The 26,729-nt window shown below is 48.4% G+C and overlaps 2 protein-coding genes and 1 non-coding gene across 3 annotated transcripts in view; 2 read left to right on the top strand and 1 right to left on the bottom strand.

Moving 5' to 3' along the window:
* Nucleotides 1–6,829: 6,829 nt before the first annotated feature.
* Nucleotides 6,830–6,957, top strand: LOC121676395. The gene has a single exon (XR_006020444.1). It is a non-coding gene; the product is annotated as a U6atac minor spliceosomal RNA (small nuclear RNA).
* Nucleotides 6,958–8,292: 1,335 nt separating this feature from the next.
* WDR5 (WD repeat domain 5) lies at nt 8,293–19,698 on the bottom strand. Its single transcript, XM_042052104.1, has 14 exons — nt 19,606–19,698; nt 17,845–18,035; nt 16,914–17,022; nt 15,564–15,637; nt 14,548–14,637; nt 13,884–13,973; nt 13,121–13,204; nt 12,279–12,334; nt 12,077–12,123; nt 11,851–11,926; nt 11,475–11,508; nt 10,685–10,759; nt 10,321–10,408; nt 8,293–9,403 (listed from the first exon to the last, which is right to left on the bottom strand). Exons 2-14 carry the CDS (start codon nt 17,923–17,925, stop codon nt 9,303–9,305), a joined length of 1,005 nt encoding a protein of 334 aa, XP_041908038.1. The 5' UTR covers nt 17,926–18,035; nt 19,606–19,698; the 3' UTR covers nt 8,293–9,302.
* Nucleotides 19,699–22,034: 2,336 nt separating this feature from the next.
* BRD3 (bromodomain containing 3) overlaps nt 22,035–26,729 on the top strand; it is a 41,793-nt gene continuing 37,098 nt past the window's right edge. Inside the window, exon 1 of the mRNA XM_042052102.1 lies at nt 22,035–22,172. The gene's annotated coding sequence lies outside the window, so the exon portion shown is untranslated. The remainder of the gene's footprint in view (nt 22,173–26,729) is intronic.

Here is a 26,729-nt window from a genome sequence, read left to right as displayed (position 1 = left end):
CATATCTGATAAAGGCTAATCAGCCCTCCTTCAGGCTCCATTCAATTCTTATTTCCATCTGCTTCCAATGCAGATTGTGTTATCCGCGATACGGACTCACACGCAGGCAAACCAGTGCGAGTTCTGCTCAGGAATCACAGGACATGATGGATCCCCCAACCAGAACCTTTGAAAACAGCACAGGCAGCTCCCAGTCCTTGCTTGGAAACCGGGAGGGTTCAGCACCAGTTTGCACTGGTGCAGGGCTGGGATCCCACTGGGCAACAGGTTTCCTGCACAGCCCCATTGCCTGCCCCAAGTTCCAGATCCCCTGGCCCCAGTGCCATCCCTCCCAGGCTCCTCTCCCTGGCTGAAGCCTCCTCCCCAATTATCCCGGGCGCTCTTTGCTCAGGCGATGTGGATTTAGCTCTCCAGCCTCATGTGCGCTGTGTGTATAGGGAAAGATAGATTGCCGCTACTTTCCAGTATAAATCACATTCCTTACAACACTCCAAAGTAGCATTTTCAACCTCAGGGTGCTAATAGGATCCAGCAGGAGAAAGAAATGTCAGCTAAGTAGCAGGCGCTGTTTGGAGAGTGCAATGGAGCTGATCCACAGCCCCGGGGCAAAAGGAGCAATCCCAGGGCAAAGGTTAAAGAGTTCAGGAGCACTTCAGCCTACTTAATTGCAACAGGCCTCTTACACGGTGTAAGATGGATGGCTCGGGCTGGGCGAGGGGGGCAGAGCGGGGCCAGCAGCATCGCCCGCCCCGGGAACCGAGGGGAGGGGACCGGGATGGAACGATGGAGGCACCACGGCAGCTCCTCGCCCCTCGCTTCTCCCCAAAAACGCTGCTGGGTGGCAAAGCTGCCACAGCAGCACCCCCGGCCATCAGCTCTGCCCATCCCCATCCTCCAGCCACCAGCTCTGTCCCATCCCGATCCTCGGCGGATCAATGGGAATTTACACTGGAGAGGGCTGATGCGGGGAGGTTTTGCGAGAGCTCAGCACAGGCAGATAAATAACCAGTAGCCAGAATAACTCCAGCTGCCAAGGAAACGTTTCCTGCTCCCCCGAAAATCATAGGGAACATTTTAAGGGGAAAGAGGGGGGATTGGGTAGTGTTGCTGCTCTTGTCGTTTTTCTTATGGGATTTGTTTTCTGATTTCCTTTTATTTTGAATCTTCAGCATCTGAACTTGTTTTGTATCAGTCCCAAGATGCTTCTGTTGGGAAGGTGCCTCAGATAATATTTTTAGTAGAGTTTTGGCTTGTTTTCTGACACACATCTGAGAAATGTCATCAAAAGCTGATGTTTTGCATGGAAAAGGTCTTTTGCATTATTATTTTTTTCATCTGAAGAAAAAAAAAGAATGGAGTAAAAATATTTCATCCTTTTCTCACAGCGAGGTTTATGCTGTTTCCCTGGTGATAAAAGCACAGGGCTGGCTCTTGAGACAGATGCGTTTAATTCCCAGCTCTGCCGCAAACCCCCGCGATGACCTTGGAGCAGCCACCGGGGCTCCGATCCTCACGGGATGGGATTTTTCCTGTTAAAGCTCCCGTTTGGCCTCTTCTGCTGGGGAAAATGTCGGAAAAAACCCGCTGATTTCACGCGGGCCTCTGTCCCCCAGCCCAGCGCCCATCCCAGCGCCGGGGATGCTGCCCTGCGCGGGTGCTCCATCCCTGAACCGCGAAGCCCCCGCAGCGGCCGCGATGCGGAGCGAGGGTCGCGGATGCCCTCTCGTGGGAAGAGAGGGGCTCGGCCGCGCTCCCGATCCCCGCGGGGACGTGGGCAGACCCCCAGGCTCTGTGTTCCCCCTGCCCAGGGCTGCTGCGGGTACCCCCAGCCCCGCGGAGCATCCCCGTCCTCCCCGGGCTGCAGCGCTGCCGCCGGGCATCACCGAGACCTTCCCAGGGCACAGCGTTGGGCACCTTTTATTGAGGAGGGGGGAGAGCAGCGCGTCCTGCCCACCCGCAGGAGCAGCGATGGGGGCACCCCTGCTGCCAGCACCCATCCCACGAGGATCCCGCATCCCCCCGGCCCGGGGGGCTCAGGAGAGGAGCAGGGCGGCGAGGACGCAGGGCAGCAGGAGGTGGCCGGGGGGCGGCCGGGGGGCTCTGGGGGAGTTGTTGCACAGGTCGGTATCGCAGCAGTGGATGCGGACCCCCGGCAGCTCCTGCTGCTGGCAGTGGCGGGAGGTGGCACAGCCGCTGGTCAGCAGGATGCCCAGGACCACTGCAAAGCAAGCACAGGGCGGGACGTCAGGGGGACGGGCAGGGTGGAGGGGGTGCTGTGACAGCCTGGCACAGGGGACAGGCCCTGCTCGGGGGCTGCAAGGTTGGGTTTGGGGGTGAACAGAGGCTCGAGCAGCCCCTGCACCCCCGGGCCCAGGGGCGGACTCACCGCTCTCTGTTTTAATGCAGAACCGGTGCTTGAAGCCCTGGTGGGACTGGGAGCAGGTGATCACCTCGGGGTTGGAGCACCCCATGTCCACGTTTTTGGTGCCAACCACGATGTTGCAGCCATAGCACTGGAGTCCAGACACTAAACAAGAACGAGGAGAAACACGGCTGGATTTTTCCAGGGGGGAAAAGACTTCAACTCGTTCCGAGCTACTCTCTACCGACGGCTTCGCAGCGCTCCCTGCCTTGCCAAGACGCATTAAGCCTGAGCCCGGAGCTGCCCGTCACTTGTTTACCCAGTGGGCCCAAAAATACAGACTCATCTCCCGCTAGAGGTCAGTGCGAAATCAGAGATTAGCCGGAGATTTGAGCTGGGATCAAACTGTGGGAACAAGGGAGCTTTGAAACAGGGGGTGTAAAGAGTAGGTGAAACCTCACAACCACAGACACCACCGAGTCAGGGCTCTCGGTCGCGCTCAGCAACAGCTTTTCCTTTTTTCACCAAATTTCTTCAGTTTAGCTGTGTCTGCATTTGCTCCTGAGGGATGGGTTTATCAGAGTCGTTTGGTTTTCTCCCCTGGACGCAGTCCTGATGTAATCACAGGGTCTATCAGGAAGGCAAAGCAGCACAGAAACAGAAGGGAAATCCTCCTTCAGAGCACCGAGAGCCACCGTGCCTGTGACCGCGGGCCGGTGGCCTCAGTGTGTCCCCAGGGCTTTGCACTGGCGGCAGCTCAGCCTCTCCCTCCGGGGTCAGCGACTGTGTCTGAAAATTGCCACAATGGGAATTAAGCCATTTCTCAGGTTTCTTAAAAAACCTTAAAAAAGCCTTCAAAGGATATTAATTTACAGCATCCACCTCTGTTGTGGAGGTTAAGGCAACCTCTGTTGATTAACCAGGTTGCTGCCATTACCTTTCCTCACATCTGAACACTGACCCAGAGCCCTTCCCGAGCCCTCCTGTGTTCTCATGGGGTTTTTGGGGGGGATGAGCACCCCCACACAGCCAGGCACAGCTATAGGAGTCCCTGCCCCAGCCAAATCAGGGAAGAGGAGCCCAGGGGATTCCAAATCCTGGTGCACCGCCCTTTTGTACAAAACACGGTGACATTACCTCCATCCTAAAACCACCAGCACACAGCTGCATGGCTTGGGGCGGGAGAGCCCCCAAATTCATCCCGAGGCTAAGCCACACCTGAGCAACCCGGATTTAGGGAGGATGCAAACCGCGACTCCAAGGCACACCCGCACCCCGGGGAGAGCAGCACTTACCCTCTGGCAGGACAAACACCACGGTCAGCAGAGACAGGATCCCATGGCCACCTCCGGGCATGTGTCCGCAGAGCATGGGGAGCAGCTCCTGGGGTCACCCAGAGCTCACAGGGTGGACACGGGGCTCTGGGGGAGCGGGCTGGGACCTCCTCTCCTCCCGGCTCTTCACCCCCGCCGTCCTTGTCCTCGGCGCGTCCTTCTCACCTGGAAGCCCTTCCAGCGAGATTCAGGGAGGTGCCGTCGGTGCAGCAGGGATCTGGCTGCTCCCCGCTTGCCCAGCCAGCCCCTGGCACCCAGGCTCCTTATGTCAATGCTTAATTTCTCCCTTTTCCTCTGGAGAAATTCCCCGACTCTTTCAGTTCATGCACAGACCTGAGTGCGTATGTGCTACCCTCGGTTATTTCTGTCCTATTTCCTCTGTCCACGATCACTTCCCATTAATACCACCGTGCAGCAGCTCTTGGAGAGAAATTCTCCCTAATCAAGATTTAGTTTTAAATCCACTTCGAAATCCTCTAATTCAGTTGGATTAAGCAGAAGGGGTTTGGGGAGATGTATGGTTTTACTTTTTTTTTTCCCCCCGTCTCTTTTTCCTCTCTGAGCTGCCTCATCTTCATGAATGGACCCACCGGCTTTCTGTGACATATTGTGCTATTTAAAGAGGGCAGGAATAATTTTATTAAAGAGAAGCAGTCAACTAATTTTAAATCTGAGACTTGAGATCCTCTAACAAAGTACAGCTCTGGGGATGGCCCTGGGGTTAAGGGGAAAACCTGAAGGAGAGGGAAGAGGGTTTGAATGTAATCTGTGTATTTACACACGAGAAAATAGTTGCCTTAATAACGCAGGGAGAGACCAAACAGAGCCAGCCCCGGGCTTGGATCAGCTCTGGAGGGAGCTGGGGCTGCCAAGAGGTTGGGAAGGGGTCAGGGGGACAGCAGAGGAAAGGACTGAGCAGTGATGGCTCTACAGGGCCAGGGTCAGACCCACAGCCACATGGGACACCACAGATGTCACCAGCTGCAGGATGAGGCCTCCCCACCCCCTGTTGGCTCCTCCAGCGCTGTCCCCACAAGCAAAGCCCCAGCTCTCAGTGCAGCTAATGGGACTCGGAGAGCTAATGCTTACTAATAAGAGAGCGCAACCGAATGCACAGGATTAAAAAATTAAAATGACAAAATAAGCTGCTTATGTGGCTCATCCAGCAACTGCCTGCTAGCAGCACCTGAAATCCTCCACCCTGGGCACCCCAGCCCACCAGGCACCTCCTGTGCCAGACAGAGCTCCCAGCCAGGCACGTTTGTACCTGATCTCCAACAGCATCTTCATTAGCAGGGATGCTGGTTCATATTTCACCGGGAGGCAGCACTAGCTGCTGGAAGGAGGGGCAGCTACAGCTCAGGAGGGGCAGTTGGCACCTGGGAGAAGTGCCCAAGTAATGCAGCTCAAGGATTCAAATCCCTTAAACCACCCATGGCGTCTCGCTTGCCTCGAAACAATGTGATTGTAGCAAACGTCTGACACAGTAAAGCCTGAAAGCCTGGGGGAGAAGGGATAAAAGGCAGGAAATGGGATTGATTTAAACGCATGCATAAATCAGAGCATTCAATAAGGAGGGGAAACTAACTTTTAATCCCTTAATAAACTCATCAGTTATCTGGAAGGGGCATCCAGGAGCAGCCTGGGCTCTGTGGCAGTGATGCAGCATCCCTGGCAGTGTCCAAGGCCAGGTTGGAGAGGGCTTGGAGCAACCTGGGATCGTGGAAGGCGTCCCTGCCCATGGCAGGGGGTTGGAATGGGATGAGCTGTAAGGTCCCTTCCACCCCAAGCTGTTCTGTGAGTCTGTGATAAAGCAGATGTGCACATCTGGCGGGGCCGGGGCCACACAAACCCCTGGGGGCTGCACCTGGATCCGCAGCCTCATCCGGAAAAGCTGCTCCTCCGCCAGCCACACGCGGCACCGCCTGGTCCTTCCCGCCGGGAATCCAGCGGGAAGGTCTGGGAGAGTCGCAGGGGTCGAGGGATGGAGCGATGCCTTGTGGTGGCATCGGTGGGACCTGCGGCGGGATGCTGGGAGGGTAATCCCGGTGGGAACATCAGCTCCCCCGGCAGGTTTGAGGCGTTGCAGTGCTGATTTAGCGAGATGTTTGGTTTTACCCCCTTGGGATGCCGAAGAGAAAGGCTTTAAGAAAAGGGAAAAAAACCCACCCAACCTCTTCCACTGTTCCCACATCTTGTAACTCGTCATTAGCTCTGATGAAACTCGGAGCGATTTGCGAGCTCCGGGGTAGCAGGAACGCGTCGGGAATGGGCTCCCTCTTCCCCCGCTGCTCCGCTTGCGGGAGATTCCGCCAGCACATCCCGCGGTGCACTCCTGCTCCCGCTGAAACCCGCGGGATACCGGCAGGACTCCTCAATCCCGCGGGATACCCGGCAGGACTCCTCAATCCCCGCGGGATACCCGGCGGGACGGCTCAAACCCCGCGGGATACCGGCGGGACTCCTCAAATCCTGCGGGATACCCGGCAGGACGGCTCAATCCCCGCGGGATACCGGCGGGACGGCTCAATCCCGCGGGATACCGGCGGGACGGCTCAAACCCCGCGGGATACCCGGTGGGACGGCTCAATCCCCGCGGGATACCCGGTGGGACGGCTCAAACCCCGCGGGATACCGGCGGGACGGCTCAATCCCCGCGGGATACCCGGTGGGACGGCTCAAACCCCGCGGGATACCCGGTGGGACGGCTCAATCCCCTGCGCATGTCCCGCGGGTCCGCCGCGCATCGCGGTGAGCTCATCCCAGCGGCACCGCCCCGCCGGGAGCGGGACTCGAACCGGTGAACCCCTGCGCGCCCGCCGCCATCAGCGAGGCCAAAGTAAAACCGTACCCCGCTCGTCACGGGGCAGGAGAAGAAGCTCCGCCTTCTGAGCGCTGATTGGCTGAGAGTGATGAATACATTAAAAGGGCAGTGGAAAACGCGCGTTTATGCTATTTTATCGAGATTTTTAGGAGTTCTAGGGGAATCTAGACTTAGCGTAAAAGTTGTTCTATGGGGATTAGGAAGGAATGTCAAATTAAGGAGAAAAATGGGAAGAAAAGTTGCCTCACACTATCCTAAAAGATATATGTTACTGGAGGTTTAAATAGGCTCAACCGCGGTGCCCAGCTTGTGTTGTATGAAAGGAGAGAAGGTTAGCACTCCCCTTGATAAGGATGGAAGAGGCCCTAGTGGCCTATACAACACACATACGGTTAAGGCACTGCCACCTACTTCGTGGCATCTAACCATGTTTTTTTCTTTATTCCCCTCTAGTTTTCTTTGCGGGAGACCCCTAACAAAAAAAGCAGCACCCTCTGTTTCAGTCACCCAGCTCGCCTTTTGCCTCAGCCTAAAAGTTGGTGGTGCACCAGAGCCCCAGAGCAATAACTCGGCATTCCTCAGAACGCTATAACGCACCTCAGCCCCTCTCAGCCCGCACCTAACATAAAGTTACACCTCCCCTACTCCAGCCCGTCCAGCCAGTGCACAATCCTCGTTTTCAGACCTGTGCTTGAGTTAATCCTGGCCCTGAAACCACCACAGCCATGCCAGGCTGCACAGAATTAGAGCTAAGTAGAGCTCATGCCAATAGGCCGCAGCATTAATCCCAGGTGGGATATTAAGGATTTAAACACAACCTTTATGAAGAGCAGCTTTACAGCAGATCCTTTACATTAGGGGTTTTCTATTTGCGTTCAAGAGATTTCGTGATAGCAGAAAATTGATCTCTCTTCTCCACAGCTCTGTGGCTCAGGGGGCAGGGAGAGACAGCACAGCTGCGCCAGCGAAGCCACTCACACGCCGGGACATGAGAAGCACTATGCCAGGAAGTATTTCTGAATCAATATTAAAATGCTTTGCTGGAATAAAATTCCAGCTTCTCCATGCTGTAAAGCAGCACAGCCCCATCTTGCATTGAAGAGTTTCACTGGCCTTCAAGACTGCAAAAAATCATGAGTTGATCATTTTAGCAGTGACACCAAGTCTAGACGCAGTGTCCCTTCCTGGGGGTAATGAAAAACCTCCAAAGGCAGTGATATTATTAATAGCCGTTTTAGCAGCTCAACATGAACTCTATTTTTATATTTTAAAAAGAAAACCTATGCCTTGTATCTTGCAGCTCTTTTTCTCCAAGGGTTTCAAAGCAAGGCAGCCTCAGAGCAGCACTCCAGAGGTCTGGACTGTAATTGATTTTCTGTTATTACCAAGCACACGAGGTCAATATCAAAAAAATGGGTTTTGCTTCACCAGGAGCAAAACATCCCCTTGCAGCAGAACCCTGTGGGTGCAATAAAACTTGCATTTCTTAACTGGCACAAGGTAAATCCTGGACCCCTGCCCATCCTGCAAGGCTAAAGCTCTCTGGGAGGGGGTGTAACAATGTTGTCTCTGCTGAGGACACCTTCAGCTCGATCCTTTTACCTTCATGAAACAAATGTGGACTCGTGTTCCTCTTTTTCTCCACACTGCTGCTCCTCATCCTCCTTCACTGGATGGAGCTGCTACAGAAAACATTTCCCCCTAAAAATATTTTTAAGGGAAGCTTCCATGGACACGGACACTTCACATGAGCACACTCGTAACCACAAACATACACATAAAATCCCACCTTTTTATTATGGCACATGGTATTTTTTCTGGATGTGTAAATACCACATGGATATGACAAAAAGGGAAAGAAATACCAATGCTGAGATAGATACAGAGTCATGCCATTTGCAATACAGCTTCATACCATGGATTGCCAAGATACAAAAAGTCTGGGTTCGTTTCTTTTTACATTGAAATAACTTTACAGTGTTCTGTGAGTTGGCTTTAGAACCAGAAGAGGCAAAAAAAAAAAAAATTAAAATATGCTGAGAACAACTACAAGCAGGATTCATTTTAATGGTTAACAGAAGAACTGTAACTTTGCTCTAGAACAGCATCTATTAAACACACGTAACAAGAGGTAAGCAACTATACAGAAGGTAAAGAGATTCCACCACAGGAGTCAAGTCAGGGGCAGGAAGAGGGAAATCTGGAACTGCATGGTTTTTATTTGGTCACAAAGTTTGAGCTGAGTGTTTAAAATGAAGCACCCTTAAAGATGCAGTACTCCTATTTAAAACAATACAGAAACTTCCCAAGAGACTAGAACCTACATTCTGGAAAAAAAAATTTAAAAATTTAAAAAAAAAAAATTAGACATATTTAAAAAAATTCCACACATCTCTAGGCTTGTGACTTAACTTACTGGTACAAAGTAGACTGGCAGCTCTTCCTTAAGCAGCAACAGTGCCCAGAAGCAATGCCATCAGAAAATACAGTATCTTTGGGGTGTCCAAGACTTCTGACCCGACATCAGAATCATCCATTTGTCTGCCAAAACATTAGGCAAGAAAAGGAGACACTGCATCTTTTTTTTTTTTTCCACCACGTTGCCCAGCTCTAGCAGAGCTAAGACGTTTTCTTTGGGCCACGACTAACAGAAACCACTTCATCAAATATTCTTCGGGTTTCCTGCCAAACTGGATTTATGGGTGTTTTTTTTTTTTAATAATTTTTTTAAAAACATTTTATTTTGTTTTTCCTGACAGTCTCTAAAGCAATCCTTGAACGTTTAACAGTCACTCTTCCACAGTTTAATTGTTTTGTCGTTTTCTAGTGCCGCTGACGCGATGATGTTTTCTGTTGGGTGACAGGCTGTGGAGATGACAACATCTGAGCAAAAAGAAAGGATAGAAAAATAGAATTATTTAAATCTGGTTCATAGCAGGCATGCCTGAAAATTAGCAACTGTGTTTTAAAACAGCAAAGCCAAGTTATTATTTCCCTGCAGCAGAATTAAACGTGTTATTTGTAAATATCTTACAACTGTTGCTCCTCTGTGAGAGGAAATACAAGCAGGAAAGAATTGAGGGTAGGAGGAAAGTGCTTGACAAGTTCCAAAATGTGGGAATTCTCTAGATTCAAGTTCTTACTTTTATCAGATCATGTCAGACATGGCTGAATCAAAACCCAGGTCAGTTTTTTTGTCATACTTCCAACAATTCTTAGGTAACATTTCATCTTCAGAGCTTGAAAATGAAACCCTGCTGCCACTGCCCTCCTTACACTCCAAATCACTGGAATCCAGCCCAAATCACTGGATGCAGCCCAATGCAAAGGACTGAGCACGCCGAGATTTCAGCTAAAACTCTGCTCTTTTACAGGACTCAGACTGAAGTACCCATCAGGTGACAGCTCATGGCTCAAGGCCAGGCACATGTACAGACGTTTCCAGTCCACATCAATGCTTATCCTTCGGAGCTGAGCTCTGGAAGGTGTTAACAGACCATTCAGAGTCACTGATGTTATGAGACACTTAGATATCTTGACCAGTTCTGTGCTCAAGCAAATCTCTTTTGTAAGCTGATGTCAAAGTTCTCACTGCTGGAGAATAAAACATTTTCAGTGCCCATAAAAACATCCTTCATGAAAAGGAGCGAACTCCCAGGGTTCAATTAAGCTTCAGCCAGTCAAGGCTTTATGGGTCTGACAGTCAAAACTGAGTATCAGAGAGAAAATACTCAGGCTAAGCCCTCACTCAGCCTGATATGAGGGATATTACTTCAATAAAAACAAGATCCTTCCCTCACCTGTGTGTCCTTGTAGTTTCTGTACAATCTCTTTTGTCTGAAGGTTCCAAATATAAACCAGGTTGTCTTCTGAACCAGACACGATCCACTGGAGGGGCAGAGAGAAAACACAATTATCTGAATCTTTCTGAGCCATATCCAAGTGCTATTTCTCAATAAACATTTCATTGTTATCATGGGAAAGGAGGGAGGAGGAAAAGTCAGGAAATCTGCAATGGGACAGTGGGCCCACCTAGAGACAGAGAAACCTGTGAACCAGCACCCACCAAAGGAGGTTTCCAGCCCCAAAATCTTCTTTTTATCTACAGAGAGAAGCAGTGAAAACTGCACATTAGTAAAAAGAAATAATCAAATCAACACCAACCTTTCCACCAGTGACAGAGAAATTGGCAAATATGCAGTACTTCTCATTTTTGTGTCCTGTGTATGTCTTCAGGCACTGCAAGGGAAGAGCCACATGAATGCAGCTGGGAGGGAGTTTTCTCAGTCAAGGACAAACTCTCTGGGAAGAAAAGACTAAACATATCTGCCTGTGTTTCCCACCCTGCCAACTGATCTGGAGCATGCAGAGGGCAGCTCTGCCCTAGAACACAAAACAAAGCCCTGCATTTGTCCCATTACAACAGTGAAAGAGATCAAAGGCAATTTATTGCTCATGAAGAGAAAAATGCAGAAATATTGCTGTACTTGATGTCTCAGGGCTATGCAGAAGGCAAGTATTCTCATTTTTTTTCTTTTCAAAGAGATTTTTAGTCAGAGAATCACAGAATGGTTTCAGTTTGAAGGAACCTTTGAAGGTCTGCCACGGGCAGGGACACCTCCCACTGTCCCAGGCTGCTCCAAGCCCCATCCAACCTGGCCTTGGGCACTGCCAGGGATCCAGGGGCAGCCACAGCTTCTCTGGGCACCCTGTGCCAGGGCCTGCCCACCCTCACAGGAAACTTTCTAATCTGAATCCACCCTCTTTTATTTTAAAACCATTACCCCTTCTCCTGTTTCAACAGGCCCTGCTAAAGGTTTGTCCTCTCCACTAAAGGGCTATTAACACTTTTTTTTTCTGTAGTACTCATAGGTTAAGTTTAAAAATCACATGTAAAATCCAAGTTTTCTTAAAGCTTAGTTAAGTCTACATAGAGAGAGAGAGAATTAATTACTTTTCCTTTGCTGTAGTCCCAAAGTTTAAGAGTGCTGGAAAACAAAAGAAAAACAAAGATTTTAGTTCTTGGGTGGGTGTTTTGGTTTTGTTTTTTTTTTCCATCTGAAAAGTTCCTAGCAGCAGAAAAAAAGTTTCTCCATACCAGAGTTCCAAAAATCTACATGGATCATTTTAGCCTGGCTTTGGAATGCAGGGTTAGTTAACCCCAAAGTATCAATTTTACTGCCATGCCATTCATATTCTCCTCCATAAAATACACTATATATGAAGTCATGTATTATCATTACTATGGCAGCCAAAGAGCAAAATAAAGCATCATCTGATACTCCAAATTTAAATTCTGTGTGGCTTTCTCCTTTTTTTTTAATACTTACTTGTCCAAAGTTGCAGCTAATATGTATTTGCCGTTTGGTGAGAACTTCACAAAAGACACAGGAGGGTTATCATCATCTACAGCAAAATTAAAAGCAGTGTTACAAAGTGCACAGCTCTGTTGTCTCACTGACAGCATTTCTTTTCACATTCGTTTTTAACAGTTTCACTGAAACACAAAGTATCTGTTTTATAAATAGAGCCCAGACAAGAAATGTTTCTGCTTACCAATCAGTGTTTTCAAGCACTGGCCTGATGCTGTATCCCAGATTCGACTGTTAAAAGCACACAAAAATCATTATTATTGGGTTTGAAGTGTTTGTTACCATTTTAACATTACAAATATAAGGCTTTTTTTTTTTTTTTTTTAAAAGTATTTTTAGAATGCAAAAGGTGTGAAGAGTGATGCAGACAAGAAATAACCACTTACCAGAGTCCATCATAGCTACTTGACACTATCAGGGATCCATCACGATTAAAATGCACCTGCAATAATATTGATATTAATTATCAAAACTAATAACTTTACGGATGCTCATAAAGTTCAAATGTTTAAGCTCCTTATTTTCCACTTCTGATGTGGAATACAAGTTTCTTCAGAAGCCAAGGACATATCACCACACAGACACTGTTCAGACAGCATTAGCAGTATCAAACCTGGGACAGAACCTTATTATTGTAAGGGCATGGAATAGAACCTCTCATATAGCCCCTTTTATGTTTTAAGGTCATTTTTCTGCTATTTTAAAGAATTATTACTATTAAGAGACATTAAGTGTGAAATATCTATTACACATGGCAGAACAACCATGTTAGAACAGCCACAGCTCATGAGGCTCAGATTTTTCTCAGTGTTCTTCATTTTAAAGACATTAAGAGTTAAACACCTTCTGGTTTTCCTTAATCCCAATGGATATTGGCGTATTCCAAGCTCGTTTCTCCTATTAAATGAGATTTAAAACAAGGGAAACACTGATTGCTCTCTGAGCATCAAGTGCCACAAATCTGTGTCCCAGAATGACACTCAGGCATGACTGGCACACCTCTGCTCTATTCACATCTACACCCAGGACCAAAACCCACACTGATCTTAGAGAAAGCACCACTCATTTCATTCCCACTGAGCAAACCAGCAACAACCACAGCGCAGCCTGGACGCTGTGTAAGGCTGGTTTGGTAACAGAGCACAAACCCTCTCCTCAACAGGGACAGGAGAGGAGCTCTGCTAAACAAAACAAGCCTTTTAGTGTTCACTGATCAGGAGGGACTTACAGCTGAAACTGGGTCAGAGTGAGCAGGCAACGTCTTGAGGCACTTCCCTGTTTTCACATCCCATATCCTCACGCTTTCGTCAAACTGGAGAGGGAAAAGAGGCACAAGGGGGTTTGGTGAAGCACCTGTTTGAGGCATTCAGGGTGGTATAGCTTGGCTACAGCATGAGCCTTGTCCCAGCTGGGTCAGAAAGCCCAGGACACAACCAGCAGTCTGGGAACACCTCCCTGAATTCCTTGTCTCCGTGTAGGACACCTGCACGCTGAGGATGGATTAAGGGCTTTTCCCCAAGCAAGCACAGCAGGGGTGATGCACAGCTCACCTGACTACAAGCTGTGTTTGTGAGGGAAAACACAATTGAAACAGACTGTGTGATTCATATTCTTTCATTTAATACTGTTTTCAAACCATGATCTGACCCAATCTGCAGAGGGAGAGGTGATTAGAAGTCATCCTTTAGGTAAGTCAGAATCCAGGTGATTAGAAACCATAAGTTGTATTATGAATTCTGTATTCACTACTTATAAATTGTACTACATCAATCCTGCTTGCAGAAATTCTGTGTCACTCTAATCATAAATTAGCATGCTACACTAATCATAATAATCTGTTAAGAAAATAAAGCTGTAATTGTAACCATGATTTAATGCCATCATCATTCTGCCAAGGATCCCTAAAGAACCTGTCTGTCCCTTTAGTGACGAGTGACAGAGTGTGCAGTGCTTGCTTCCCACAAAGGAAAAAAAAACATAAAATCACTCACCGAGCCAGAAACGATGAGGTTTGACTGAGGGTTGAAATTGCAGCAGAAAACGTAGTTACTGTGCCCTTTCAATGTCTTTAAGCACTTACCCTGAAATAAAATTCAGCAGAGTTAAATACATAGCATCACCCAGCACCATAAAAGCATCCAGAGAGACCACATTAAGGTTAATCACTGTGCAGCACAGAAAGAAACCATCTCTAACCCCAGATTCAGATGGGCAGAGGGCCAGCTGCAACAAAACAGGAAAGAAAGAAACATTTTTCATGATTGCAGACAAGGTGCAAACTGTTTGGGCAGCTCAGGAGGATCCAAACAATTTAATACCCCTAATCAAAACTCAACCAAAATTATCCAGTCCTCTCTGTCATCAGAGAAAGGGGGAAAAAGCAGAAATAAGTGTGGCTATGGTACAAAAAGGTTTCATGTGAGAGGCTTTTTGCTGTGGTTCTATCTCCATCATCAGGCTTTAGTGCTCTCTCAGAGCACTAAACAGGCTCCTCGTGGTACCCACAAGCATTCCACTCTTTCCAAGAGCAGACAGCACAATTCATTCATCCTCACAGCCCATTCACCAGCTTGTTATAAGCAGGAACACGAAGCAGGAACAAGAAGCCAATATAGGAGAAAAGGAAGGTAAATAAATAATAATTCCTGCCCTTACCGAGCTTACATCCCATATTTTGAGAGTTTTATCATCGGAGGCAGAGACAAGGAGGTTGGAATCTGATGACCAAGCAACATCAGAGATCCCCTAAAACAAAAGGAAAACAATTCTCTTCTCAGCTCTGTTTGTTCAGCCACACAGAAAAGTGGAAAAACCAGACTGCAGATTACATTCCCAGCTGAAGCTTGAATGAAAATTCAGCACTGAGAGTCAGGAATTCAATGATTTCGCTGGGCTAAGAGCTCATCTGGCACGTGTTCATTTTAAGCTGAGCCACAGACTCTGAGAACATCAGCAGCTTGTTCACACAGTTCTTACTGTGGCCACCAAACCCCTCTGTTAGAATTCCTAAATAGAATGTTAATAAATTAATCTGAGTAAGTGGCTTTTCTTCATGACAAATGGCTGCTCTTTACAGTCCAAGTCCCCAGAGGCTGGAGAATATTCCAGTGGCTTTTCTTTTGATAAATCTTCATTTTTGCTCATGAAACTTCAGCACGGAAGAAACTTTAAAAAAAAAGAAAACCAAAGGGCTTGGGAGTCTTTTGTTTTCTTTAGAACTTTGCAGAATGAGTAAGTGTTGTGTTTATGTAGGCAAACCCACAAGAAAAATTTAATTTCCTTAAAAGGCAAGTGTTTTGTTCCTTATACAAAGGAAAGATGGAACAGGATACAGTGTCAGAATTCATAGGGATTTTCACCCAAGAATGTTCTGCCCTGTGTCTGAGGTGGGTTCTCCTGAAATGCAGGGACACAGCAAGCTGGCTGGGCAGTGGGAATGCAGGTGTTCCATCATCAGCTTGCACTCCACCCATATTCCCAGCCTGCCCCAATATTACTCCAGCAATTCCAGGCTGTTGCACTGGGCTGTATAAACAAAAAACTACAAAGTAAGACTGAAGAACACACCTTCTGCACAAGTAAAACTAACCAAGAATGGAAATTTCTGAATTAGGAAAAAGAAAGCAAAATTCTTCCCAGGTAAATTCCCACAGTAATCACCTGGTACTTACCAGCTTATGACCAGATATTGTTTTCTCAAACTTGCCATCATACGCTCCCCAAATTTTAATGAGTTTGTCAGCAGCTGGAAAAGAATGTGCCAGTTCAGAGATTAATTAACAGCACTAGCAGAGCTGTCCCTTCCAGGTGGAAGGAAATAAGTTCACTGTGTCTCTGCAGACCCTGGGCAGTTCTCCCTCCCCAGGCAGACCTCAGGGAAGAAGGTGATATGGAACTGGTGAAGAACAGCTTCCTACACAGCACTCTGCAGCAGCTGAGGTTACATAAGCTGCCTGGAATGCAGAGAGACTCCAGCAGCTTTAGTTTCTCTCATGACAACTTGGGTTTCTACTTTTGTTTTAGATTGCTAGTTGTAAAAGTAGTGCTGGTCCACGGGAATGCTTGAAAGGCTTTTGCCCCAAAAAGAACAATAATTACACCACAAGCTGGACTGAATGAATGCCTGCAGAAACCCAAACATATTATCCATGGTAACTTGCAAAACAAGCCAGAGAAAAAGTTGGCGTTTGCCAGATACAGAGTTTGGAAAACATGTTCAGGGGAGAGGGGAGGGGGACTCTGATGGGGACACTGTAACCATTTATAAGGCACAGCACACTGATCCTATTGAGTCTGTTTGCAGTTAAGCCCCAAGTTAATTCCCACGTCTGGAAGATGTTCCAGTGGCCATCACCATCACAGTCAACAATTTCCAACTGGCCTTTCCTTACACATGGATCCTCCCTGGATCACTGACAGTCACAGAAACACATTTTCAAGGCAAAGCTATCAGGAAGTGCTGAAGACCAAAAAAACTCTTATGAAATACCAAAGCTGGCAGGAAGGGGACTTGTTCTATCACTTAAGAGAGCAAGAAGTGAAACATTATCTATAACAACCTTCTGCACTTCACTGGAGTAATCAAAGCCTCTGACTGCCAACCACCACAGACACACAGCACAGAGCACTGGCCAGCCCTGTGTGTCCAACTCTGCAGCCCAGGAGCACTTTCCGCATTTCCCAGAGGAAAGTTTGGCCTGCAGATACTGTACACAAAGTTTAATTTACAAGCTTAAGCTGTTAGTGATACAGAAAAGCACAAGGAAAGAACCCTGCATTGGTTTTTGCCCATTTGCTCAGTAAAGAAAGCTGAACAGGTGAGGGTTCTCCTGGCAATGCAAAGACCCAGTACTCAAAGTAACAGAAATTAAATTATCTCAGTGACAGCTTTGGTATCACTCTTTTAAGAAAAACTGTGACTTGACACCCCTCCTGTCCCTGATGGAGGTAGCACTGCAGACAGGCCCTTCTGCAAGGCCCACATTTGTGTTCGAAATGAGATAAAAGCAAGCAATACTTACAGGAGCTGGCAAGCCACTCTCCGTTAGGACTAAACTTGACTGATGACACTGCCTTTGTGTGTCCTGCTAACGTGAACTTGAGAGCATAGTTTGGCTTTACTGGGGCAGGCTGTAAGAAAAAAGTACGTATAAATGAGTTAAATTCCAAATTTAGTACCTCAGTGGCCAGCTCTGATCAGTACAGAGGAATGGACCACATGGGTGTTCACCCTAACGAAGATTCCAGCGTTCACATTCCCATTCCCCTCCAAAAAACACCCAAACCAACCAACCAACCTTTCAGTCTGGGGCCTGACTGTTTCAAGCACAACACCAAGTCACCCTTGAGATGAATTTCATCCAAGGCAGTAACAAACAGGTGAGAATAATCCAACAGCCCAGCCACAAAGTGCCTGGCACTTCCAAGTAACACTCTCGATATTGATCTGTGCAGTGCTTTTAAGTGTTTGCATTTTTGCCCTGATCATGAATTAAACCACGGACCAATTCCTCCATGCCCCTAAAATCCCACTTCTGCCCTTTTCCACTCTTTGAAAAAGCTTCATGGTTAGACAATAATACCTCCTTTGAACACCTTCAGGCTTTAAAGAACCTGAATAATTGTTTCCCCACTCCACAACTACAGATTCAGCAATTCTCCAGCCACCTCCAGGCATTCCAAGGATACAAACAGCCAGCCTTTGTCATGCTCAAAATGACAAGAAGTATTTCACTAGTGAGAACTTCCCCAAACCCCTTAGCATTACAGCAGAGCCTGCACTCCATCCCCTTTTCCCATAAAACCCTCAGCATAAGACACCAGCAGAAGCAGACACATGGAAAAGATCTTAATCTGCAGGAGAATCCAAATCCCTGATTCTGGCCTGGCTGCTCAGTGTTGAGGTAGTTCCAGGTGTTTTTACAGGGATATTTTTTGGAGCCCCACACACACCTTGCTCTGATTGGTCGAGGAGGAAGGAGTAGATTGTGTTTTGGTGGATTCTGCATCTGGCTTCTTTTCTTCTGTTGCCATGGTTCTGGAGCTGGCAAATGAGACTTATGGGTGCTTGAAGGAGAGAATGAATGTGCTGCTTCAAAAGGCAGCTCTTGCCACCGAGAGGAGAACCGCGCTGAAAGGAAAACCTGGAAGAAAAACAAAATATTCTCATTAGCTGTCAAAAAGATTCTCAGCATGCACAAAAGTGAGATTGGTCGAAGTGCAGGTTGCCAGAAACCAGTATGAAAACCCCTATTTATTATCTGTTGAGCAATACAGCAGTATTTTAGGCCTTCAGACCTACTTATGTACAAGACCAAGAACTCAAGCCACGGCCTTTGATCACTTCTTGGAAAGCTTTTTCCAAACAGAAATACAGCACAATAGCTTTGAGGTGTGGCAGGGTTTTCATATCACAGACCCCAAAACACTTCTAACAAGTACTTAGTACAGGGTAAATGCAGCAGTTTGTATGGAAGACGGAAGGAACAGTCCAAGGCCTTTCTATTTTAATTTACTAAGGTAGAGAATACAATATCATAAAGAATGCAAAAAATAACCGGCATTTGCAAAGCTTAAGACCTGACTAGATTCCTTTCACCTCAGAATGCAAATATTTTGGTGTCATATTTCCCTGCTGAAAGGTCTGAGCATCAAACCATACCCTACTCCACCCAAGACTTCCCCCTGACTGGCAGCAGCCTTGGATCAGCCTCTCTCTTGGATCAGACTCGCTTTCCGTAACAAGACCTGATGGAGTGCAGTGCCAGGATTCTGTAATGGGGGCTGATGCTGCAGAGGGAACAAATCTCCACTGCAGCTCAGCCACACTTCAGCTCAGGAACAGAATCACCCCCAGCTCACAATGTCAGGATTTGCCTTCTAAGTGCATTTGCCACATCGCAGCTCCTTTTGCTGGTGGCAGCACATTCGGGAACGAGAGCGATCGCTCTCAGGATCCACTGGCATTCCAAGCATCTCCTTCCCAGAGGGTGCAGAGCAGGGCGCTACCAGTTGCCTGCCGGCTGTGCTCGGTGTGGGGAGATCCCAGAATGGGCCAGGCTGGAAGGGAGGAGCACAGCGGCTCATCTGCTCCAGCAGGCTCATCCCAGAGCACATGGCACAGGATCGCATCCAGACTGTTCCTGACCATCTCCACGCACGGACACTCCACGCCCTCCCCGGGCAACCTGGGGGCCACCACAAGAAAATAAACTTTCCTAACGCCGATCCTGCTCCTTTTCATCTGGAACTCGTCTGGGAACTCGGGCGAGCACGCAGCGCGCTGCCAAACCTCGCAGCATCGGTCCCGGGGCCGGGGGGCTCCATGCCCGGGGGGCTCCCAGCGCATCCCCCGCCTGCACGCACGCGGTACCGATAACAGCCCCCCGGCCCTCCCGGCCCTCCCCTCGCTCTGGAATGTGGGGGTGGGGCTGGGGGGGAGCTCCCCGTGCGAACCCCGAATTTGGGGAGTGGGGGGTGTGAAGTGAGGGGTCCCCACGCGGTTGGGGGGGGGTTGGGGGAGAGGGCGGGGGCCGCGCTGGGCGCGCGCGGAGGGGCCCGGGGCTGAGGGGGAGCGGGCGGGCTCCGCGCGCGCTGCCTGAGGGGAGGCGGCGGCGCCGCGCGCGGGCAACGGCGCTGCGGGAGAGCCCCGGGCGGTGCGGGAGACGAGGAGGAGACGGAAGAGGAGCCGCCGCCTCGCTCTCGGTGACTTACCGGGGGACGGGGATGGGGAAGGGGGGCGGCCGCCACCTCCTCCGCGGCGAGGGAGGAGCGCGGCCGCGGGAGGGGAGGGGGGGGACGCGGCGGCGGCGGCGGCGGGTCCGGGTCCGCCAGGCGGGGAATGCGGGACGGCGCCTGCGCGGAGCGGGCCGGAGGCCGCACAATGCCGCTCTCTCCCGGGAGCGCTACGGCGCGGCCCGAGAGCCAAAAGAGCGGCGCGAATGCGCGCACGGGCGGAGTCCGTCCCCGTGGCGTCGTGCCCGCCCCTTCCCTCCCCTCCCTCTTTTCCCTCCCTTCTTTCTCTTCCTTTTCTTCTCTCTTTTCCCTCCTTCCTGTGCTTTCTGTGCTTCCCCCCCCAGCGCCCGCTGCTGTTCCCCGCTCGCTGCGGGGAGCGCCCTGCCCGTGCCGGTGTGACATTCCCGTGTGGGAAGCGGGCACATACGGACCGGGATCGGGTGGCCACGGCGCTGCTCCCGCCGTTCGGGGGCCGTTGAGCCCGGCTGGAGGGGGTTGGGTGTCGTTGGGCTGCGTCTGCAACTGACCCCCTTGGATGCACACCGATAAAAGCGGCTGTGAGGAGAGCAGGCCAATTCACAAGGCAGTAATAGCTATAATAATGTCTATAATAATGTCTGTGCAATGTCTGTAATATCCGTATTAATGCCGGTAAGGTGGGGGGTCAGGCTCTTCCCCCAGGCAGGTAGTGACAGGGCGTGAGGAGTCATCCTCAAGCTGCTCCAGGGGAGGTTCAGGCTGGACATCAGGGGGAGTTTCTTCATGGAAAGTGGTGGTAAACTTTAGAACAGGAGGAAACGCTAAACATTGGAGCTGTCCTGGGAGGTGGCAGAGTCCCCATCCCTGGGGGTGTTCAAGGAGCGACTGCATGTGGCACTCAGTGCCATGGTTTAATTGACAAAGTGATGATCTATCAAAGGTTGGACTCGATGATCCTGGAGGTCTTTTCCAACTTAAGTGATTCTGTGACTCTCGAATGCTTTTGTTTGGGCCATTTAACACCGTAATCCTTGCCTGGGTGAGAGGGTATCTGAGGCGAGGTGGATTTCTCAGTGTATGGTCACACAAAAAGCCCTGACTCAGGAAAGTGTTTAATTCATTAAGGCCAAACAGCCCCGTTACAGTTAAACATGTGTTTAAGCACTTTTCTGGAGAGCAGTGGGTTATTTCTGAACCCACACGTTGCAGTCTGCTTTCAGTTAAGAGGGAAGAAAAGGAGACGTGTGTCATTTACTGGCCCTTTAACACAGGAAGATGTTTCACTTCCAAAAATTCTAGTGGCAGTTGAGAAAGGAAAAGATGAAAAAAACCTGTGGTATAGTAAAGCCAAGGCCCTTCTCCTCCAGCCTGGAATCCTGCAGCAGAAATCTGGAGAATTAGCCCTGCCTTCTAAACTAAGGGAGTTAAAACACAGTTAGAAGAGCTGCACAGTCACCAGAGCAATATTAGGGAACAAATCCAGTTAAGTCTCTGGTGCTGATTCTTCCAAATGGTTTTGGGTGAAAGTTTTCAGTCTTTTAAAAAATGAATATGAAATAAAATGGGAGAACACAAATCAGCAGTTTAATGCTATTTATAGAACTTTCTCGTGGCGGGGTGTTATTGTTTCTTTCATGTCGGAGATAAGTTCATATTTTGCCTCTCAGTGTCTGCTTTGGGAATTTTTGCCCGATATTTTTCTATATATGTAGAAAATACATATACATTTATTTATCTATGTAGAAAATACATATATGTGCATGTATGAAAATGCTTATCTAATCTGAATCCTGGAACCTGAAAAATGTAGCCTTGACTACAAATTAAGTGTAATCCTAAACAACCCCTTAGCTTCTAAGTGTCCTGGATTTTTTTTAAACTAGTTTAAAGTATGATAAACTCCTTTTGGCCAAGTACCTGATTCCGTGCCAGGCTGGGTTTTTGACAGCATGGAGCTTTCAGAGACAGCACAAGCAGGGACATTTCTTTGGGACTGCAGAACATCCCCAGAGAAAAATTTGGATAAAATTTCACTTGATGGTTACGAATCATCTGCGAGGGTCTTTCTTGCTCCCCTGGCCAGGCTTCCACAGCTGGGATCAGCAGGATGTGACATCTGTCCAAACTGCCTCTCTGGAAAAGCGTGGGGCTTGGCAGGCTTCTCCCTCACAGAATCTTTCATTCCCTTTGGTTCCAAACAGTCTGAACTTGGGGACGTGCCAAGTACACTGGAAAAGACACCTGTCTGAGGTGTTTGTGGGAGAGCAGCTTCCCATGATGATGAAAGGGAAAGGAAAGCCCCTGTGTGGCTCAGATTGGAAGGAAGTGGCTGCTCTCAGTGCTACTGGGGTCCCTTTGGGTGGCTTTCAGGGTGTCAGGAGCTGAAGCCGTGGCTCCTGCTGTGACCACCACGTGTGATTTTGTCACAGGTTGCACCGAGGCCAGAGCTAACCCAGTGCTGCAGAGCTGATCCAAAGGACATTATTGTTTGTGGAAAAGCTCCCAGGAACTTCACTACACACTGGACCTGCTCTTTAGACCTGCCTGCTGCAAACCAGCTTGTAGTGGTGAGTAATCAGACACGGAGCTTACAAGCTGTGTGAGCCCATGTTTATATTTTGGCACAATTTGCAATCTCAGCTCGCATTTTTATTTGCTTGGGCCCCTCAGCAGACAGAGGAAGTGCAGAACAGACTTGCTGTGTGTTACACTCTGCTCCAGAGACAGGGAGGAAGGACTCAGGAGAGACCTGCTGCATCTTTTAGGCTTCTAAAGAGCAGCTGATCCCTGACACAGAGCTGTTTCTGGGTGGTTCCTAACATGCTGTTGTGGGTTTTTTTCTCTAAATCCCAGATACATCACATTCATATGTTTCTTCTGGGATTTAAAAACAAACACTGAACCTTTTCCAGGATGATATTTCTACCTCCCCCACTACACTCTGAGCCTTGCTTGCATCATTGCCAACATTTGTTCATTTAAAGCTAGGAAATCTTAGCCCAGTGGAGAGCAGGTAGGATTGGAATCATCCTGCCCTGGGAGGGATCTGTACAAACACTTCGTCTAGGCAAGAGGAGCCTATGGAAGTTGAAGAACTCATTTCAATGTAAGATCATTGAACACTCTATGTATCAAACCCCTTTTAGTAAAGATCTGTTAAGAAACATGATTTTGAAGAGCAGGTCAGACTTCTCACAGGGCTGGAGTCCTGCAGTGTGCTATGAGGCATCATTCAGCACAAATTCCCCCCCAATGCCAGTCCCAGCCAAGTTAATGCGTAGAGGCTGCTGATTTGAGAGCCCCAGCCTGAGTCACACACGCTCTGACTGCCAGACGTGATGACAGCCTGCCTCTCCCAGCCACTTCAACTGGAGCAGCAGGTTCTCAGCACTTCTGTGAATCAGGAGCTTTGTTCTTTGGCTGCAACCACAGTGAATGGACAATTTAATACAATTCACTCACACCCCTGAAATAGTTTTAGGGAAATCTATTTATTACTCATTGTCATTTACAGATCAAGATGTTTGAAAGTGTTACTATTTGGTTAGGGGATCTCTATGCCATTCTCTGCAGTCTTTGTGAGGGGGCAGGAGGAAAAGTAAGGAAACACAGAGGAATCCTTTCGGCCCTTGGCCAGCTGAGGTCTGGCATGTTCCAGTGTCTGTTGGTTTAAACTGCCAGCTCAGTAGCACACACTATTCACTGCCTTGCTTACCTGTGCAAACCACTGTGTTCACAGCAGGTGCTGGGTCTCCACAATAACTGAATGTCCAACAAAACCATTCACACAGAGGTAATTTCCAAAGGAACATTTTTAACTATGGCCAACGTAGCTATGTTGGCTGGGCAGTTTCTTTTTGATTCCCAAATCTGTGGTCATGCCCTTTTCTTCTCTCTCACAACAGTTTAGGCCTTTGCTCTGCCTCTTTCCATACATATAAATCTTAGCCCACTGTATCCCAGTCTCCAGCTCCTCCAAGTAAAGCTTCTTGCTCCCTCCTAGTAAGACACATCATGGTCAGACAGAATATTTTGTGGGCTCTTCATGCCCTTCCTGTCCATTGCAGTAGAAGTCCTTCATCTCTGCTTCCCTGGTTGGAGAACTTCCAGTCTGGAAGAACTTTATTTAAATCCACCCTGGACCCTCCACTGGATGTTGGCTGTCTCCAGACCACCATTCAGATCATAATGAAAACTCCTCTTTGCAGATGAACACTTACAAGATCCTTTAGGTCTTGGGTTGCTCAATTCTTTCCGGTCTTCCCTTCAAACAGCACAGTGCTGTGCCTTTTGGGGCTTGTAGACATCCTGGCCCCTGGCTTCCCAGTCTGGGGGCTCTGCTCACCCTTTTCCAGATGAAGAGTGAACACTGAAGATCCAAAAGCCCTGCAGCCGCTGACAGATTCCCGGGAGCGCGGAGCCAGGGTGGCCTCACCAACTGGTGTGTCCAGGCTCTCAGAACTACAAAGAATGAGTCAGAAGAGCTGAATCCCAATTCTCCCTCTGCCCACGATTCTCTGCATCATCATATTCCCTCTCAGCTTCCTCAGCTGAAAAACAGGAGTCATAATATTTCCTTACCTACAAAAGCTGTTAGGAGGATTATTGAATTGTTGTGAATTCCACAGATGAAAGGTACTACAGAAAAACAAACTGCAATTATTGTTTCAAACCTCTGCCCTAATCCTGTCATCCTTAACTTACTGAATAACACTTACTCAGTCGAGGAAATCCTGCCACTACACTGAAGAAGATCATTGGAAAAGATGACTCTCTGTTGTAATAAGAGCATTTATCCCCTTTTGTTCAACACCCTTCTGCCTGACACTGAAGTGATCCGAGTCATATAATCTCCCCTTGCAGTGGGGAACTGTGGTTTTGATGGTGGAACAGGCACAGGTGAAAATCAGAAGCTTGCAGGAAGAACCTATTGCAAAGATCAGAAAAATTGGTGCTCCCAGCAGTCCCTGATTCCTGCCAAATACTGCTGGGTGCAGTCACACAAGGCACTGAGTGTGGCCCACCCTCCCAAAACTCATCTGTCCCACACAGACAAGTATCTCCTTTTGTGCTTCCATCCCCTCTTGTTTTCAAAACAATCAACACTCCAAAAACAGAGAGGCAAAAAGTGCCAGTGTTTAACAGCCCTGAAAACCACTCTGGTTTTGCATAAATAACATTTTTCTTGTTGAAGCCTGGGCACAAAGCTTCCGAGAAGGTTGTAGGTACCACTGGGCATTACAGGTTAAAAGTACTGCAACAGCCAGGAATAAATACAGGGCAGGTGTTCGTTAACAAGGCACTAATTGGGTAACTGGAGGTGCAGCATAAAAGACCACAGAGGCCAATTGAGAAGCTTTAGGTGAATCCCAAATGCTCCTCTGAGCTTGGGGAGCAGGAGGAAGTAAAGAGCTACTGCCGTAGTTTTGCATTTTATGGAAAAGCCGGTGTTAAGGTGTCTCAGAAGAGGCAGCCTGTTACATCTTGTGTATGAAACCGTGTGACAAAATCAGTTCAGAATTTAATTTAAAGATTATGACTCTCTTTTCCTCGGTTGAAGTGCTTTTACTTTGGCTTTGGTAACTTGAGCTTAAATTGTTCTGATTTGATTTCACTGTACCTCCTAAGGGGCTTATTCAAACTGAGTCAGCCTCTGCCTGTTTGGCTAAACCATTATCTAAACTCACTGCCTTGCATAAAGAAGGCTTTAGGGATCCCAAAATATGTTTTCTTTCTTAATCCCTTGAAGGATGCAGTGGGGTTCTTCAAGCATAATCTGCAGACCTACAGGTAGGTGTGTGAGTGACTGGTGCATTCCAGGTTAAAAGCTGATAGTGGTGAAATCTCTGGGGACAGTTTCCCACGTGAATTGTTATGCCTGCTCAGCCTGCTGCATAATGAATGTGACAATTTGGGATGAAACTCTCTTACACCCACCCTGGGTGAGATACGGCAGGGTAAGGTGTAATTGGAGACGGCTTTTGGGTTGCAGTTTTGATGCACCCTTCATCATGGTGCTCCTGAAAGTGGATTTGCAGTGAGGCTCAAGCTCCAATATTGAGCTGTTGCACGTTCACTGTGAGGTGAGTGCCCTGCTAGCTTGGAGAGTTTTTTTGCTCTCACAGAGTTTCTGCTCTCTGGCTTCTCTTGTCTCTGCCTTTTTGCCTGCACTCCCTAATTTCTCTCTGCTCTGCTGTTGTGCTCTGTGCCGGTTGCTGGGGTTGCTGAACACTTTGCATTAGGAGACCCCTGTTCAGTTCCTTGTGGCTCTGCCAAGTCTCACGTTGCAGCCAACATTTTTTTTTGTTGTTGCAGGAGTTTGTCTTAAACTAAAATATAAATGCTTTTAAAACCTGAGCCTTCAGATTATGATTTAGCTGAAAAGGAGTCTTTAGAGTGCATGGAGTCCATTTTTCCAAGTACTCACAATGAATACTCAGCCCATTTCTCCCTGCCCCCTCCCTTGGAAAGCTTCAGCTGCCAACTTTTCCCAGCCCCCATGCCTAGAGCTGTAGCAGTTTTCGTTTAGGGGCTCTTTGGTCATGCTCATGATTTGGTGTCTGTGTATGTTATGGCATTTAGGAATTCCTACTCTGGTTATCCATGTGGATCAGGCACATCCTGGAGCAGAACAGTTCAGTCAGAAGAACTGCCCTGGTTCTCTTCAGCTCTTGAATGCTTTGATACACGTGTGGTCTTGTAGATTGCCTTGAAAATGGGCTTAGAGTAGAACAATGGTAAAAAGTGCTCAAAATCCAGTCCTTTCCCCCTACTCCCTGGTATCTGGTGTTCAGGCTGCTTGTGGGCAGGGCAGAGTTCAGGTGGTGTTTCAAAAGGATTTCCTCTCTGCGTGGCAATCAGATTGGTGAGCACCAGCTCATGAAGTGTGGTGATTCTCAAGAATTCCTAGAATTTACTTTTTTCTTACTGCTTACCCGTTTTGTGCTCCTGCAGTGAACACATGGTGCTCCTGCAGAGACCGTGTGGAGGGTGGGGAGGTGACTTTGGGCTACCTGATGGTCAAGTCAAAAGGGTCAGCTTGCAGGAGGGAAGCCTAAGTCTCGTACACTGTGACCTAGAGTGGGGTTTGGGTGTTGATGCAGATACATCAAATGCTGCCTTAG

The sequence above is a fragment of the Corvus kubaryi genome, unplaced genomic scaffold (genome assembly GCF_017639235.1).
Source record: "Corvus kubaryi isolate FWS band 111438036 unplaced genomic scaffold, C.kubaryi_AGA036_p1.0 78, whole genome shotgun sequence".
Taxonomy (NCBI): domain Eukaryota; kingdom Metazoa; phylum Chordata; class Aves; order Passeriformes; family Corvidae; genus Corvus; species Corvus kubaryi.
This window is presented reverse-complemented; position numbering and strand designations above follow the sequence as displayed.

Coding starts and splice junctions, on each gene's coding strand:
- WDR5 (XM_042052104.1), bottom strand. CDS start 17,925: ATGGCAACAGAAGAAAAGAAGCCAGATGCAGAATCCACCAAAACACAA. Junction 13,205..13,883: donor ACCTCATCGTTTCTGGCTCG/GTGAGTGATTTT, acceptor TTCCCTCTCCAG/TTTGACGAAAGCGTGAGGAT. Junction 12,124..12,278: donor AGTAGCTATGATGGACTCTG/GTAAGTGGTTAT, acceptor TGCTTTTAACAG/TCGAATCTGGGATACAGCAT.